The sequence below is a fragment of the Amborella trichopoda genome, chromosome 11 (genome assembly GCF_054954075.1).
Source record: "Amborella trichopoda isolate Santa Cruz 75 chromosome 11, AtrichopodaSantaCruz75HAP2 v2.0, whole genome shotgun sequence".
Taxonomy (NCBI): domain Eukaryota; kingdom Viridiplantae; phylum Streptophyta; class Magnoliopsida; order Amborellales; family Amborellaceae; genus Amborella; species Amborella trichopoda.
Window position 1 is genome coordinate 23,479,053 of NC_142346.1, and position 16,628 is coordinate 23,495,680.

The window sequence follows — 16,628 nt, forward strand, 5'->3', positions numbered from 1 at the left end:
CTATATGCGTTTGCAAGCATGCTTACACATTTATGCTTTTTTGACATACACTTTTGATTCTATAAATTGGCTTTATAAATGTTATATAATAAATTTATTTCCTTTTAGATCTGGTCGAGAAAGTGACAGTGATGCTGAAGACCTTGAACACGCTGAAAAGCTTCGTCAAGTCAAAGCAGTACTTGAGGAGGTTCTGTTTAGTTCATGCTTTGGATAACTTTTGATGTATTTATAATTGTGAAGATGAATTTTTTATGATAAATCCTGATATTTATCTCCTTGTTATCGTTTGTTGCTCTAGTTTCTGCTTGACACATTGAGCATATGAAATTATTGGCGTGAAGTTTGTCTAATATAAAAATACTTCTATCATCATCATCATTATTATTATTATTGTTGTTGTTGTTGTTGTATGATCATGTGACACTTGCTGTTCTCAAGGTCTTCTCGTTATCTTTTGATGAGACTTGATTTATTGGACTTGGAAGTAACATTTCTTTTAGTTTTAGTACACTCGGAATCAAATGTGATCAAGAAAAACTCCAAAAACTTATTTCTTTGTTTTCTAAGCAGTCATTTCATTCATTTGACACAATTGCAAGTATCAAATCAATTTGTGTGTTTTATTTCCTTGGCTGCAAATTTTTGTCTGTTAGCAAACAAATTTATGTGCTGATGATTTTTTGAATGGTGATTTTGAAGGAGAACTTCATCTAAAACAAGCTAAAGGTTACAATATTAAAAAAGCTAGGTGGTAAGGTATGTCAATTTTAAGAAGTCTTGTTGAGGCTGAAACAAGCACCTCTGGATTCTGAAGCATTAACCAAATATGATGTTTGACATCGAAAAATGGGAGAAGCAAGTTCTCTTCTTTGTCTGTCATGAGATGTTAATTTGGTTGACCTCAGACATGGGAGCTTGAGTTTTGGTATTTCTCTTCATGTACTCACATTTTCTATTTTTACGTGTTTGGTGGGTCGTGAAGCGCATGGTTCATGTTTGCATGTATTGCACTTGGATTAACATGGATGGCTTATCAGCTATGGCTAGGTTAGTCATCGGGTACTACATCTTTGTGTAGCTTGCTTTGGTCATGCGTGCATTGGCTAATCTAGCAAACATAATTGTTGGTGGTAGGATGAGTATTGTTTAAATAGAGGCTTTCAACCTTATGATGCATGGATTCTTTTGATGGGTTTCCATCATTCTTTATGAGTTAAATTGATTTGTTCCTTAAAGAAAGAACTCAAATGTTACGAGTCTCAGTTTTGTAGCAATTACATTGATCAATCACTTGGACCAAGAGGCTTTCTTTGGATAGAGTGTCTGCAATGTCATGAATGTGTCTCAATGTCCTATTTCATTTATGTCTTAAGGGTTTGGTCTTTTGCATTAGCTTATTTATTAACCTGATCATATTCATCACCATGTCAGACACATGCTTAAATCATACGTTTGTTGGGTTGCCTGAGGAATGTGATGAATCACAAGAGCTTTTCTTGATGCCTACGAATGCAGTACCTTGTTTTAGTCAATATATGACTTTATTGAGATGAGACGTAAAACTGATAAAATCTAGCTACTTAGGGCTCAAGAGAATCATTTATACTTCTTCTAGATTAATTTTTAGGAAATCATTTTTGACCAACAACTTGGTGGATACCTCGCTTGCTGGAAAGTTTTCAGTGTAAACTTGAGATGCTACTTCCCAATAACTGTGCAAGTTCTAGTTTGTAAACATTAGAGATACAACACATGCTTGTGTGATTCCTTTACAAGTTTTGTCATTCTCAATTACTTGAATCTGATGTTATCGTGAAATTTGTTCCCATTAGCCACTGTTTGAGCTTTGTAAATATTAGAAGTCAAGTACTTGTTCTTGCTCCTAGTTTCTTTTGACTTCGAAGATATTTCCTTCTCTTATGTTGTTCTGCTATATATCTTTTGAGGTGCTTCTGAATTCTCACAGCTATAATCAAGTTTTATTGGGTGTCTCGTATGCCTTTGTTTAATCTGTTGAACATTGGTTGCCATTCCTTTTAATATAGTATTCTACATTGATCAAACAATTCCTGTTAATGTAGCAATTTATACTGATCAATAAGCTCAGAACAATAATGCACTGGTATTATATTGATAAAGGAAAGTGGCTTCTGCTGAGATTCCATGAATTGATGCAGTCGGGTGAAACTTATAGTTAAGTTAGAGAGGTATTAACTTCATGAAATACTTGTTCCTACCACTGTTATTGCCCAATCCTGGTGGGATTTAATATTTGGTTCGTATATGATGTTTTTGATTGTTTGATATTCCTGTCAGATTTGACATACTTATTTTGGGAACACTTTGAAAGTAGCAGCAGCAACATTTTTTCATTGCTCAAGAAATTTCATTCAAGGGATGATTTATATAATTCTTGGTGGTTGCCAGGGTGGGCATTTTTCTGGTATTTATAGGAAAGTACAGCTAAAGCCATTGAAGTGGATCAAGGTCCCGAAGGACAATGGTGATGGTGAGGAAGAACGCCCTGTTGAAGCGTTGATGGTTCTTAAATACGGGGGTGTTCTCACCCATGCAGGCAGGAAGCAGGTGATTTAGTCGTCGCTAAATTGTATTTATTTCATAGCATTAGAAGTTCTCTTGATATTTTGGTGTTTATCAGACACATGAAGTGGTCATCTTGGATTTGATACATTTCATGTGAATCGTAATAGGGTTTTCTATACCCGGCGAGTTGACTTGGAACCGCTTGAGTCATCTAAGATCTGGCAGGTTTGTAAGCCGGTTCGAATATGAAATTCTCCTAGTCGGCCCGATCACGTTTTTCGGGAGATAAGTTGATAAAATGAATGAAAAACAAAATTTGATCGTTTTTTTGGGGACCTTTTTGGATCAAATGTTCTCTACAAAAAATCCTCCAAATCACTCATTTGATCATTAGTCCATCAATTTTTTGATAGAAACAATATTAGGTTTTTGATTTTAGTGGGGTTTTAGGATCAAAATTTCATGTTTCTTGAAATCTGCCATTCCTTCTTGTTCTCCCTCAAATCTCTACCAAAAAATTGAAATTTGTTTAAAAATATTGGTAATTGAGCCTACTAGCAAATCCCAAGAGTAATCAGTTGAAAATTTTTGATTTAAGGTTTTCAGGGCCAAATTTTAGGTTTTTTGACCCCTAAAACCATAATCCATCATTCCTTGTTGTTGTCGCTCAACTATCAAACCAAAAAATTCAAAATTTGTTTCAAATTGTTGATAATTGAGACTTGTCGCAAGTCAAGCGAAGAAAACGAGACGATGCGAGTGCGAGAACCAAGCAACGGAGAGCGCCCTAGCGTAAAAGCCGTTGCGCAGTAGCGCATATGTTTTCTTGCTGGGTAAAAAAGCAAAGCAACGAATGCAAGTAAGAAAACGGATGCGCGACGTTAAGATCCCAATAGCAAAGATTTAGATAAATTAGTTCGAAACATATTGAATTCGGTATGTTTCTGTATTCGAATTTTAGGTTTTCTGAGACTCGAAACCCTAATCTGCCATTCTTTGTTCTCTCTCTTATCTCAAGCAGCTTGACATTTGCTTCAAATTGTTTGTAATTGTCCTGAGTAGCAAAGCTTTGTAAATTTTTTGGATTTTTTACAAAATTTGAAGAGATCTACGCTCAGTTTTTTTGACAAAATGCCTCAAATATATGATTAAATTTTCTTTCGATGTAAAGAATTAATATTATGTTCAATTTTGTTATTTTTCTGCTCTAGACTTTGTTAGAATTGATTTAATTTTTTTTTTTTAATTTTCCCTCTTATTTCTAATGAAATTAAATATTATTTTGCTCGGTTCTCTAAAGTGAGAACAAAGAAAATATCAAACGAATGGAGGAAAAGTACTATGGTATCTATTTACGAGAACAAAGGAGACATACAAAGTTGTGCAAATTTCCGATGGATCAAACTTTTGCCCCACACTGAAACTGGAGAGAGTGATTAACCAATGACTAAAACATGAAACAAGTATATTAGAAAATCCATTCTGATTTCTTAGTGAAAATAGGTGCGACAATACTCATGATCCACACTATGAAACTATGGGAGAGAGTGATTGAACATTTGTGTCCTCTAGGGCCTTTCCCTAGCCCTTTTAGAGCCGTCCACTTGATTTAGATAAAACATATGATAGGGTACCTTGAGAGATAATTTGGTGGGTGTTAGAAAAGAAAAGAGTCTCAAAAGGAAATATTGACATGGTTAGGGATATGGATGAGGCAGCAGTAACTAGTGTGACGAAAACTAGTGGCGAGACAAGTGAGTTTTCAGTCATAGTAGGCCTACATCGGGGGTTAGCTTGAGCTCAAATATCTTTGCTTTGGTTTTGGACGAGTTAATTAGGCATCTATAAGATAAGGTTTGTGGTGGATGTTGTGTACGAATGACATAGTTTTGATGGATGAGACTAGAGATGGCATAAACACAAAGTTGGAACTGTGGAGGATGCATCAGAATCAAGGTTTTAACATTAGCCGGATTAATACAATTAGTTGAGATTGATGACCAAGAAGTGATTAAAAAAGTTCATTTTCAATATCTTGGGTTGATAATCATGAGAAAGGAGCAATTGATGAAGATGTTACTCATAGATTTGGAGCTGGTTAGACGAAATGAAGATGTGCTGCTAGAGCCTTATATGATCATTGCATACCAATAAACCAAAGGGGAAGTTATAGGACGGTTGTAAGACCAGCTATGCTTTATGGAATGAAATGTTGTGTTGGGGTTGTAGCCTTTCAAGGCCTGACACTGATGTTTTTTATGGTTCTTAGTTTAAGTGGGAGTGATCGAGAACATGTGATTTGCTGGATCTGTGTGAACTTGAATTGAGTTGGTGTCCATAGAGTCACTAAAACCTCGGATCATGAGGCTCAGTTTAGGGGGGGTTATACCGAATAGGGTTTGACGGTTATCTTGGTTATGGTTAGTGAGATCACCTCGTGATTGGTTGGAGCTAGTGCATGATATTCCTAATTGATATGTTTCTGTGAGAATTGTTAAAATGTGGATCAAGATATTGGTATGAGACACTGTGATTTTTGTGTCGAACCTTGTATGATAAGGATCGGCTCCGAGGACATGAGCCAAATCCTTGATATTGACCTTACTCACAACTTGTGCATTTGACAGTAGCAAAATGGGAAGCAGCTCTAACTCAGGTTGGAACCTGTGCCAGAGACAATACCCCCACATCTCGAGTGTGTCCTCAAGGGTCTACCTGCAATCCACTATAAAAATCTTGGAGCTAGTCATCTATTGGGTTAACTTTAATGAGCCAAGCATGAGCCCTAGCCAGAGATTGTGGGACATGGGCCTTGTTGAGTTAATTTCGAGAAAGTGATCGTTGGTTCCAATCTAGCCGAGTGGAGTGCCCAAACAGTTTAGAGAAATTTCGAAAGGATCCTAATTTCCCAAAGGAGTATTTTTTTATGGCCAAGAATTACTAAGAAATGATGAAAAATATTGAATATAATTTTTGAGGATTTTTATATATTTCTTGGAATTTTGTTTTGGGGTAAATTTCTCTTGAAAATAAATTGTTTCAAGAAGTTCCACTTGAGGACAGTCCTCCATGGCCCAAATGGCCAATGGGCCCCATTGGGTTGTCCACATGGCTGAGGACATTAGCTAGTAGGTGGGACATCCCCCTTTGTGGGCATTTATGGCATTTTGTGAATTGTTTATAAAATTATGCACATGTGTAGGAATTTCACATGTGTTTGCTTTGGTTTTTATATCTTGATATTTTCCATGAAATGGAGAGCCTAAGCCAATCAAATCCTAGATCTAAAAGGTCTTTATTTTGTGTTTATCTCTCATTGCTGACATGTGTGAAGGTATGACATGAAGTGTGTCATATAACACTATGTGTGTCTTATGACATACGTGTGTGAAGGCCAAGAGGTGCTGAAAGAGAAAGCACCTTGGTTTTGAATTTCAAATTTTGGTTTCTAGAGAGAGAAGAAATGTGTAGAAATTGACGGACATACTCTTCACTTGATTTTTACCTCATATATTTATATAAAAGCATGGGCAATTATGAAATTGGAATTCATGAATTTATGGAATTAAATAAACTAGGAAATTTGGAGTTGTTCTCACACATGTGGGCATAAAGGTGGTGAATCTCAACGACACATCTATGATAGCCAGTGATGTGATTAAATTGCTAGGTTCACGCCTCTTTCAAATCCATAGACACCCTGAGATCTAAATATAAATGGTCCACATCTAATCTAGGATTAGGATGCAAGGCATCTCTTAGGTATGTCCTATTTATACCTCATGAAACCTGACTCACATTGTTCTCTCTCCAAGACACTAAGAGACCCCAATGTGAGACCATTTGAGGGCTGAAGAAACCCTAACATGAAGTATAAGGTATGCCGATGGAACCCCATTGAGATGCATACTATGCCTATAAACCCCCAACATCACGTATATGGATGCTTAAAGAAGGTCATCGTGAGCTTCATTTCTGAAAAATCTAAGGGATGTTCTTTGAGAGAGAGAGACAGAGAAATTAACAATGCTAGCATGCTGCCCCTCTCTCACGGAGATCATGAGCGCCATTCTTGGTGCTATGATATGGGATCACCTTGGTGTATACTATTGATAAGAAAAACCTCATGAGCCCCTCAACTCTTGCTGCCTATTCCAATTTACAGCAAGGTAATGTCATTCTTTGATCTATTTGATTAATGTTTCGTGGCTATTGCTCTAGATTGAATAGCCTACATGCCTAGCACATACGGTCATTTTGGCACCATTTTGATCTTGCTTGTCCCATTTCATGCTGGCTGAATTTTCTGCATTCTCCACTTGGAAACTAGCTTGTTTTTGAGTTCTCTCTTTATTCCCATAACTTTGAATATTAAGGGGTTGCTATGGCGAAATTCGTTCTCCCATACTAGTGAGCATTGTCCCACTGCCTTGGCCTTTACTATGCACCATACTTCATCTATCTCAATTTTGAATCTTTGATTCATGAAAACGTCTTTATCATATTTTATGTATTTCATCTTGTTTTGGAGCTTGCAATCCTATTGTATTGCTGCACATAAATCTCTAGATTAGATTGGACTATATTTCTTTCGCTATTGGAGTTGGGTGATCATATATGGATTGTAACTAAGACCCTCACTGGCAAATTTATGATCTACGATTGGCTTCCCATAGTCTTGAGACTTTGTGCACAATTTGGTTGTTGTTATTCTATATGGAGATTGGCACTTCAATGGGTTTATGTGTATGTTAAAATGATGTATTTGAAAGTCCTTATGTGTATGGGGATTTCTTGTGTTATGGGCTATGTAATGTTTGTATTTAGCCAATTTCCGTGTGTTGTTGAATTGAGTGAAACAAGTAGTGGACCAATTGATGAGTTTATGTTGTATTATTTGGAGTGTTTATATACATGAATTTCGTGTTGAATGTCACCACATGTTGCTGTAATTTGAATTAATGAATGTATTTAATGAGATTCGGTCGAAAAATTTTTATATTGTGTTGCCTTAGACTCGGTTTCTTGACACCTTGACATCTTGGGTTAATGAACAACATTTCCATATAATGAGTGTAGCTGAAATGAGGATGTTGAGATGGATAAGTGGCAAGACAACGATAGAATTTGAAATAAATGTGTCTCCAATAGGTGATAAAATGATGGAAAGTAAACTTGGATGGTCGTTTACAACGTTAACCTAGAGCAACAGTAGTTAGGAGGAGTGATTTGGTTCAAGTGGAAGGTTGTAAAAGGGCTGGAAGTAGTGAGAAAAGATATGATGACTTATAGTTTGACTTAGGGTAGGGCCTTGATATAGCGGAATAGTAGAACAAGATTCATGTAGTTCACCCCAAATACTTACGATAAGGCTTGGATGTTGATGCTTTGGATTTTTGATATTTTTTTTGTAAGTATTATATTTAATTTCCTTTTTATTCTAGATTGCGTTGGATTATTTTCAATTAGTTTTTCTGTATTTTTAATAAATCGGATTTTTTGCTTGGCTTTGTTATGTTCTTGAGAAAAAGCTTGTTTTAATTTTTTTCAATTCAATTTTTTTAATTTCCTTTTTCTTGGATAATCAACAATTAAATATTGTGTTCTCTTTATTAGTCTTTACTCATGAGCATTGTGCATTTGCACATTTCAAATTGTGAAATGACTTTGTTTCAGTTAGGTGGGAACCATGCTCTTGGTATTCATACTCTTTCGACAATTTCATCAAAGTAAATAACGTATTTGTCAATCTTTTATTTCACAAATCAATTCATTTTGATTTTTAAAATCTTTTGAAATTTTTTTCAAATTTTTTTAAGAGCTCAGTGTTGCCAAACCAGTCGGAGATACCTTGTTCATGTTGGAATTATGGCCTTTCAAGGCTTTAAATGCAATATCCCTCACTCAATGGGAGTGAGAGACAAGATGATTCGAGGTACTTAGCGCACTGAGGCCTAGAATTATTTACTTTAAGTCCATGACACAATGAGAATACAGGTGAGAGGGACAAATTGCTTTTAGAGGTGTGAGATTCACCTTTAGGTCAAGGATATACTTAAATTATATGCCTCATAGGTTACATTTTGGCTAAGGCTAAGAGAGGACCCCGGTATATATGTCCCCTGAGGTGCATCTGTAATCCACTGACACCCTAGAATGATGTGATTGAGATGACTTTGATAAGACATATTATGTGCCCCTGCCATAGATTGTGAAGCATAGGTTTGTTGGGTCATTCTAAGAGAATTGACCATCATTCTGGACTATTCCAGTGGAGTACTCTGATAAGTAGATTTTAGAGATCTTGTTTACGTGTTATCTAATTTTATTTTGATGCCATAATGAATATTTTTGATGGAAAATGATTTATATAATTTTTGAGAAATTTTTAGACGTTTTTTGAAAGTTTTTTCGGAGCAAGGAAAAGGGATTTTTGAATTTATTTAAGGAAAATTCCATTTGAGGACAACTACTGGGGGCCCCACATGCCACCCAAGTGGTCATAGGGTGACACAGGCACCCCATGGGACCCGTAAGCAGTTGACATCAGCATGACATCAGACCTCATAAGAGTGTTGTTCTTGGGTATTTGTGTATTTGTCTAGATGTGTTTTATAATTTTTTAAATGAGAAAATAGTTCTATAACTTAAGTGAATTATTTAGTCACATGTTTACTTTGACACTCATGTAGCCTCCTTTTATAATGTTTTTAATGAGAAAATAGTTCTATAACTTAAGTGATTTATTTTGTCCCATGTTTAATTTGGCACGCACGTAGCCTCCTTCACATGCGTCTAGGGTTTTGGAAATGCCATGAAATTATGATTTCAACCCTGATCTATGGTTGGAAATGATATTTTAAAGTTCCTTTTTGTGTTTCGCCACAACCCACATGAAACTTTTGAAATGGCTAAATTCTATTATTTGGAAGAAAGATATTTTGACAATTACAAGAGGAACACTCGCCTCCCGTTTGTTTTTTAATGATTTTTAATAGTTAAGAATGGGCATTTTTGGTATGCTTAAATGGTGTATGTGAAATTTGTTGAAAACTTGAGACAATGTGGTAAAATCGCCTAATCTAGGGTTTTTAATGAGTGATAAGGGTGTGATATCTAATCCCTCAGTCTGTATGGCTAGATAAGGATGAGTTGTTAGGATCAAAGTCCTCACACGTGCTATGGATGATGAGCCTTAAGGGCTTTGATCAATTCACTTAAAATGTCTCACCTGAATTTGCCTATAGATAGCCCCCCTTGGTCTCATTTCAAAACACCTCATAGCATACTTCGTGAGAGAAATAGAGAGATTAGAGAGAGCCTCCACGCTCCACTCTCTTCTTCCTTCCTTCTTCTTCCCATTTCTGAGCAAAATATATGTGGCCATTAAAGCATTCTCCCATGGTGTTTAAGTTATTTGGTGCTCCACAATTAAGGAAACTTCCATAACCTTTAATCTTTTCATTTGTAGATTATTTTCTTCATCTTTTCTTTGTTGTAAATCTCTGATTAGAGTAGCTCTTCTATGCTGTTATGCTTGACTATTCATGATTTCTAAGTCCCTTGTGAAACTGGGATACCATGATATGGGCATAATCTAGTTTATTACTTTACTCCTAGACACAATTTTCTTCATCATTTTGATAACCTGATTTCTCTGAGATATTTTGGATATATCAGCAAGCATTTGATATCCATTTCAGTACTATATAATTGGTGCTTGATCCTAGAGTATTTCTCTTATTTGTTTTCTTAAGTTTTTGGCTATACTCTCACATAGTATAAATTGTTTATACCTGAATTTTGTTCATTGTTTTCATCATCAAAAGTTCATCTCTCTCTCTCTCTCTCTCTCTCATTTTCAAGTTAATCGTGTGGTTTGCATAAGCTTCCTGCTTCATATGTGTGATAAGTCCATGTGTTGTATAGCCATTCGTGCTACCATCCATAGGACAAAATTAAGACCCTAAATGGTCTGGTTATGTGATCTGGCCACAAATGGTTCGACTATTGGCCTCTCTTCAATACTTTTGCACTTATTTGCTGTAACTTTGATTTTATTAATAATTTATGTCATCAAGAGTTGATTATGTAATGTTTGGAGTAAGTTTATGTTGATGAGAAAAGTGTATGTGTAGTCTATGTAGGTATGAATGTGTTAAGTGGTGTGGTTTACTTCTTCTACATGAGCAATGTGTTGTTTCTATGACTTCGGGACTCCATATAGTTGTAATTCTTTCATTTTTTAGTGATATTTGAATCTTTGTAAGTTCAAATTTGTGACTGTAACAATGAGTAAGAGTTGTGGAATCTTGTATTTGAAAATGTTGCTTACAAAATCTTAAGTTGAGTGCCAAGTTTAAGTGCTTTATAAAGCAGTTGCTAGACTCTATATCATCTTCAGTTGACTGGGAAACGGTGGTTGGCTTCTGTATGAGCAATGTGGTGTTTCTATGACTTAGGGACTCTAAAGAGTTGTAATTCTTTCGTTTTTATTATATTTGAGTTTTTGTAAGTCAAAATTTGTGGTTGTAATAGTGAGTAAGAGTTGTGGAATAATGTATGTGAAAGTGTTTCTTGTAAGTTCAAGTTTAAGTGTTTTATAAAGCAGTTCCTACACTTTATATCATCTTCAGTTGACTGGGAAACAGTAGGTGATTGTTTGGCCACCCAATTCGGTTTTTTAAACAATGCCTTGTGGTCTTTTCTTGTTCATGAAAGTGTTATGTTACATCTATTGCATTGTACAACTTTATTGATTCTTTAGTATTGAACTATAACGTAATTGCTCTCATGGTTGTTCTTTTTCAGGCGGAAGAACTGGGAAGATATTTTAGAAACAATATGTATCCAGGTTTGAATTTTAACATCTTGCTCTATCATTCGTCCTTTTTCTGTTTAAACCTGTTAGATTAAGGTATTTGTTAACTGCCCTACCAAACCTTGTAATTTTGACTGCAAAACTAAAAAGAAAATGGAGAAAAATATTGAGTTACTGATATAATTTTGAGTAGCAGTCACTCATTTTTGGACCTACCATTGCTGCTGCTTGGAACTGTTTGACTCTGGCCCTTCAAGGACTTCTCCATTGAGTTTCTATGCATTCTTCAAGTGCCTTGGGGTCGCAAACATGATAATAGTTTTTTTTTGGGAAAGTTAATTTTGTATTATTGAGAAGTGATAGATTACAGAGATAAGATCATCCAAGAGCACCCTCATGGCATGTCTCTCGGTAAAAAATGCGTCAACCAGCTATGTACAAAAAATGGCTTTATAGGTTCTGCCCGATTACAAAGATTTACAAGAAGTTTTCAAAAAATAAACCAGGCCAGATAGATTTGCTCCAATACGAAAACATCTATGTTGTGTGCCTGTGGTCCAGAACAAAAAAGGAGTAGGACCGGGCGTGTTCTTCTAAATTCTAGCTCCCTCTTTCGCCATGAGATCTGCGAGCTTGTTGGGCGTCCTCCAGATATGCTTCCAAGAGACATGATAGTATTTCTTTATAAGTTGTGAAATTTTTATATTGTGGACACTATTGTGAATAGTGCCATGAATAGTACTTTTAACCGTGCTTTAAACAATACCATGAATAGTAAAAAGTGTCAAACTAGAGAGAAAAGATAAAGAGGAGGAAAATAAAGAAAGAAGATAGAAGAAATGAACAAAAAGAGAGGAGAGAGTGATATGGGATTCAGTCACCCTATGCCCCACTAATATCTTTATTTATGTTGCATGTTTAGGGTTTATAAAACATAAAAATACCCTCAATGAAAATAAGTATCTTAAAATATAGAAAAATGAAAGATTGGCCTCAATACTTAAAACAAGTTGTTCTTTAACACTCACCCTTAAGATTGATCATAGATATCACCCATAAACCACTTGGAACAAATCTGCTGAGTTTGGTTATGACTAAGTTCCTTGGTTAATGTCAGCCATTTGATCTAATGACTTCATCACATATGAGTTTGTTATTTACCTGCTGGTCACTTTCTCATGCATCAAGTGGCAATCCACTTCAATATGTTTTGTTCTTTCATGAAAAACTGGTTTGCTTGCAATATGAATGGCTGCCTGGTTGTCACATAAAATCTTCATTGGTTCAATAAAAACCCATTTTTTGCATCTTGGTTTCAGCCATATTAACTCACACGTAGTATGAGCCATAGCTCTACACGTAGCCTCTATATTAGATCTGGCCACCACATTGTGTTTCCTCCTTTTCCAAGTTACCAAGTTTCCTCCAATAAAGGTGCAGTAGCCCATAGTAGATCTTCTATCTGAAGTTGATCCTGCCCAATTGGCATCAAAATAACTCTCATTGTCAAAGTGGCCATTCTTTTTGTAGATGAATCCTCGGCCTGGGGCTTCCTTCAGGTATCTCAAAATTCTTCATTCTACTTCCTAATTTGGTGCTCTGGGAGTCATAAATTGACTTACTACACTCACAACAAAGGTTATATCTAGTATGGTGCTTGTCAGTTACATAAGTCTACCTACAATGCTTTTATATCTGCCAAGATCTTCTAGTGAGTTTACCTGACCCACTGAAAGTTTGGAACTTGGATCTATGGGTGTATAAACCAGTTTAGCACCTAACATCCCTATTTCTGTTAGTAAATCAGTTACATATTTTCTTTGGGCTAGACTAATACCATATTGTGACCGAGCTACTTCAATCTCAAGAAAATACTTCAGTTGCCCCAATTCTTTTGTTTGAACATACGGTTGCAAATAATTCTTAAACTTTTGAATTCCTTCTTGATCCCAAGAAAATTATTTCTTGAAAAATCCCCAAAATAACTTGCAAAGCAAGAAGGGAATGCAGTCCAAAACAAAATTAAGACTTTCTTTTATTTTCTTTATCAATCTCCCCGGGTTCAAAAGAATTTGTCCTCAAGGTTGTACATGCAATGGACTCCTCAAGGGCTTTTGGATTAATCTTCGTCAATTCTTCTTTAGAAATCCACGAATTCCCCACATCGGGCTTGCCCTTCCACTGCACTAAATATTGACTGTAATTCCCTTGGTGGATATAGATGATGCGGCTGTCCAAGATCCTTTCTACGTTGTCCCCCTTTCGCTTAGGCAGATGTGCTTTTCAACTAGCATCACCTTCCACATCAATGTCCTCTTGATACTCATAGTGGTTGGAAATGTTGAAAATAGGAAAAATTTCATATCCTTCGGGAAGCCTGACCTTGTAGGCATTGTGCCCCATCTTTTGAAGCACTCGACAATGACCAATCTTGGTATATTTAAGCTTATGGTAAGTGCCTCTTGGGAAGCGTTCATGCCTAAGGTACACCATTGCCAAGTATCTACTTCAAAGGTCTTTTCACGTCGGTGTAATTTGGCATCAGCTTTATACTTGTAATATCTCTTTTGTAGTCTTTCTCAAACTTGTCCATGGAGGTTTTGAATGTGCTCAACTAAAGTTTTCACATCATTTCTAGCTCGCACTCCTTCGGGCAAAGGGACTAGGTCAAGCACCTTGCTTGGTGAATGACCACACCACCTCAAATGGAGCTTTCCCTGTGAACTGATTAGGGGAACTGTTGTAGGAAAACTCTGGCCTGAGGTAAAATTCGATCCCATTGGAAGGCTTGTTCTCGGCAAGGCTTCTGAAGAAATCTCCAAGGCTGCAGTTGACGACCTTTGTTTGGCCGTTAGTTTGAGGGTGATATGCATTGCTATACTGCAGTTTAGTGTCTAACCTTTTCCACAAGGTTTTCCAAAAATGATTCGCAAATCTTGTGTCTCGGTCTAAAGTGATGGTCTTGGTCGAAAGTGATGGTCTTTGGCATACCATGACGGCATACCACCTCCTTAAAGAAGAGATCAGCCGCTTGAGTCACATCTAAAGTATTTTGGCAAGGGATGAAGTGGACTATTTTAGAGAACCTATCTACCATTACAAAGATAGTCACACCCTCTCAAGGTGTGGCCTAGTCCTATCGCAAAGTCCATACTCACATCTGTTCATAGTCAACGGGGGATTTGTAAGGAAGTATAAAAAAAGGTGTTTAGATCGACCCTTCGCCAACTGGCATACTTAGCAACGCTCGACGAACCGGTTGACATCTCTCTTTAGTTTGGGCCAAAAGTACTTTTCTTGCACGAGGCTGTGGTCTTTTGACTCTTATCCCTCCCAAAGTGACCACCAAGGTTGTCACCATGCATCTCACCCAAGATTTGGATGCGAAGTGACCCCTCGGGAATGCAAAGCTGATTCCTTTTGAAGAGAAAGCCATCATGTAAAACAAAAACAACACATGTTTCCCTTTCTCCTTGTGCAAGTTTCTCAAGGATCTCAGAGCAGTAAGGGTCGTTAGTATAAGTTTGAGGTAGGGACTCAAAACCCACAACTGAGGTGGCAAAAGTACTAAGGAGGTGACATCTCCGGCTGAGGGCATTAACCACTTTGTTTTGACTATCTGATTTGTGGCGGATTACGAAAGTGAACTGTTGTAACTAAGAGACCTACTTAGCATGCCTATGATTCAGTTTCTTTTGAGCACTCAGGTACTTCAAAACTTCATTACCTGAGAATAAGATAATTCTCTTTGCATGAGGTAGTGCCTCCCATGTCTTAAGGCTTGAGCCACAGCATAGAACTCCACATTAGAAGTAAAATAATTAATCTTTTCCCCACTCAGTTTCTCGCTAAAGAAGGCCATGGGTCTACCCTCTTGACATTGGACACCTCCAATTCCCAACTTCGAGGCATCACACTTCACTTGGAAGACCTTTTAAGAGTCTGGAAGTGCAAGGTCAGGAGCACATGTGATCCTTTCTTTTATCAATTTGAAGCTGTTTTCAGGAGATAAAGTCCACTCAAACACCCCTTTCTTCATGCATTAAGTTATAGGTGCTATTATGCTGCTGAAGTTTTTGATAAACCTCCTGTAAAATGTTGCTAAACCATTAAAACTTCTCTACCTTAGTCACTGTTTTGGGTTTCTGCCAATCTACAATGGCTTGTACTTTGGTTGGATCCATCTTGACCCCTTCACATGACACCATGAAACCAAAAAATACTAAGTAAAAAATGAACATTTTTTGAGGTTTTCAAATAAATTTTCTTTTTGAAGGACCTCCAACACCTGCTGTAGATGTAACAAATGTTCATCAATGCTTGCACTATAACTGAGGATGTCATCAAAATGCACCACTACAACTTGCCAATGAATGGGCGGAGCACTTGGTTCATTATTCTCATGATAGTGCTTGGGGCATTAGAGAGCACAAAGGGCATGACCAGCCATTCATATAAGCCTTCTCGCGTCTTAAGCACAGTCTTCCACTTCTCTCCAGGCCTTATATGAATCTGGCGATGGCCACTTTGCAACTCAAATTTGGAAAATACCCTAGATCCTGATAACATATCATGCATGCAATAAAGTCGAGGGAGTGTAAAACAGTATTTGATTGTGATTTTATTAATTGCTCTACTATCAACACACATTCTCCATGATCCATTTTTCTTTGGAGTTAACAAGGCGGGAACTGCACATGGGCTCATGCTCTCTTGTATCAAGCCTTTCTCCAACAACTCTGTTACTTTCCTATGTAGCTCCTCGTGTTCCTTGAGACTCATTCGATAATGTGGCAAGTTAGGGAGATTGGCGCTTGGAACCAAATTAATGCAATGTTGAATGGTTCTCATTGGTGGCAACTCATTAGGTAGTTCATTAGGCATCACATCCTTGAACCTTTTGACTATTGGCTTAGCCTTTGTGGTGATTTCATTTAGGCAAGAACCTTCTTTGGCTACCGAAGCATACATTACCCCTTGTTCTTTGGTTTCTTGAACAAACCTGTTCAAAGTAAGGTCAATATCTCCTTTCCCACTTTTGAGTGCAGGCTTGTAATCTTCATTGAACAGTTTCTAAACAAATTTGACCTCATCTTTCCAAAAAGCGTATATCTTGTGCTGCGCATGGTGTATGGCAGCTCGACCATATTGCCAAGGACAACCCAAAAGGATCTGGCATGCGTCCATTGGAGGCACATCACACCAAACTGAATCACTAAAATGTTTACTAATAGAAAATTAATTGAGCAATGAGAAGTTA

General features: G+C 36.9%; 1 protein-coding gene across 15 annotated transcripts in view; it reads left to right on the top strand.

The window, feature by feature from the left end:
- The window catches only part of LOC18446539 (inositol hexakisphosphate and diphosphoinositol-pentakisphosphate kinase VIP2), a 112,043-nt gene that overhangs the window by 49,988 nt on the left and 45,427 nt on the right, over positions 1 to 16,628 (top strand). For 13 of the 15 annotated variants that reach the window (XR_016044244.1, XR_016044242.1, XR_016044245.1 and 10 more), the window contains 3 exons: positions 109 to 190; positions 2,431 to 2,589; positions 11,359 to 11,401. Coding sequence is in view for 11 of the 15 variants with exons in the window: in XM_020675005.2 (XP_020530664.1) it covers positions 109 to 190; positions 2,431 to 2,589; positions 11,359 to 11,401 (284 nt within the window). In the remaining 4 variants the exon portion in view is untranslated. Of the gene's footprint in view, positions 1 to 108; positions 1,051 to 2,430; positions 2,590 to 11,358; positions 11,402 to 16,628 lie in introns of those variants that run through there. The other 2 variants (XM_088851685.1, XM_088851687.1) reach the window with 2 other exon arrangements.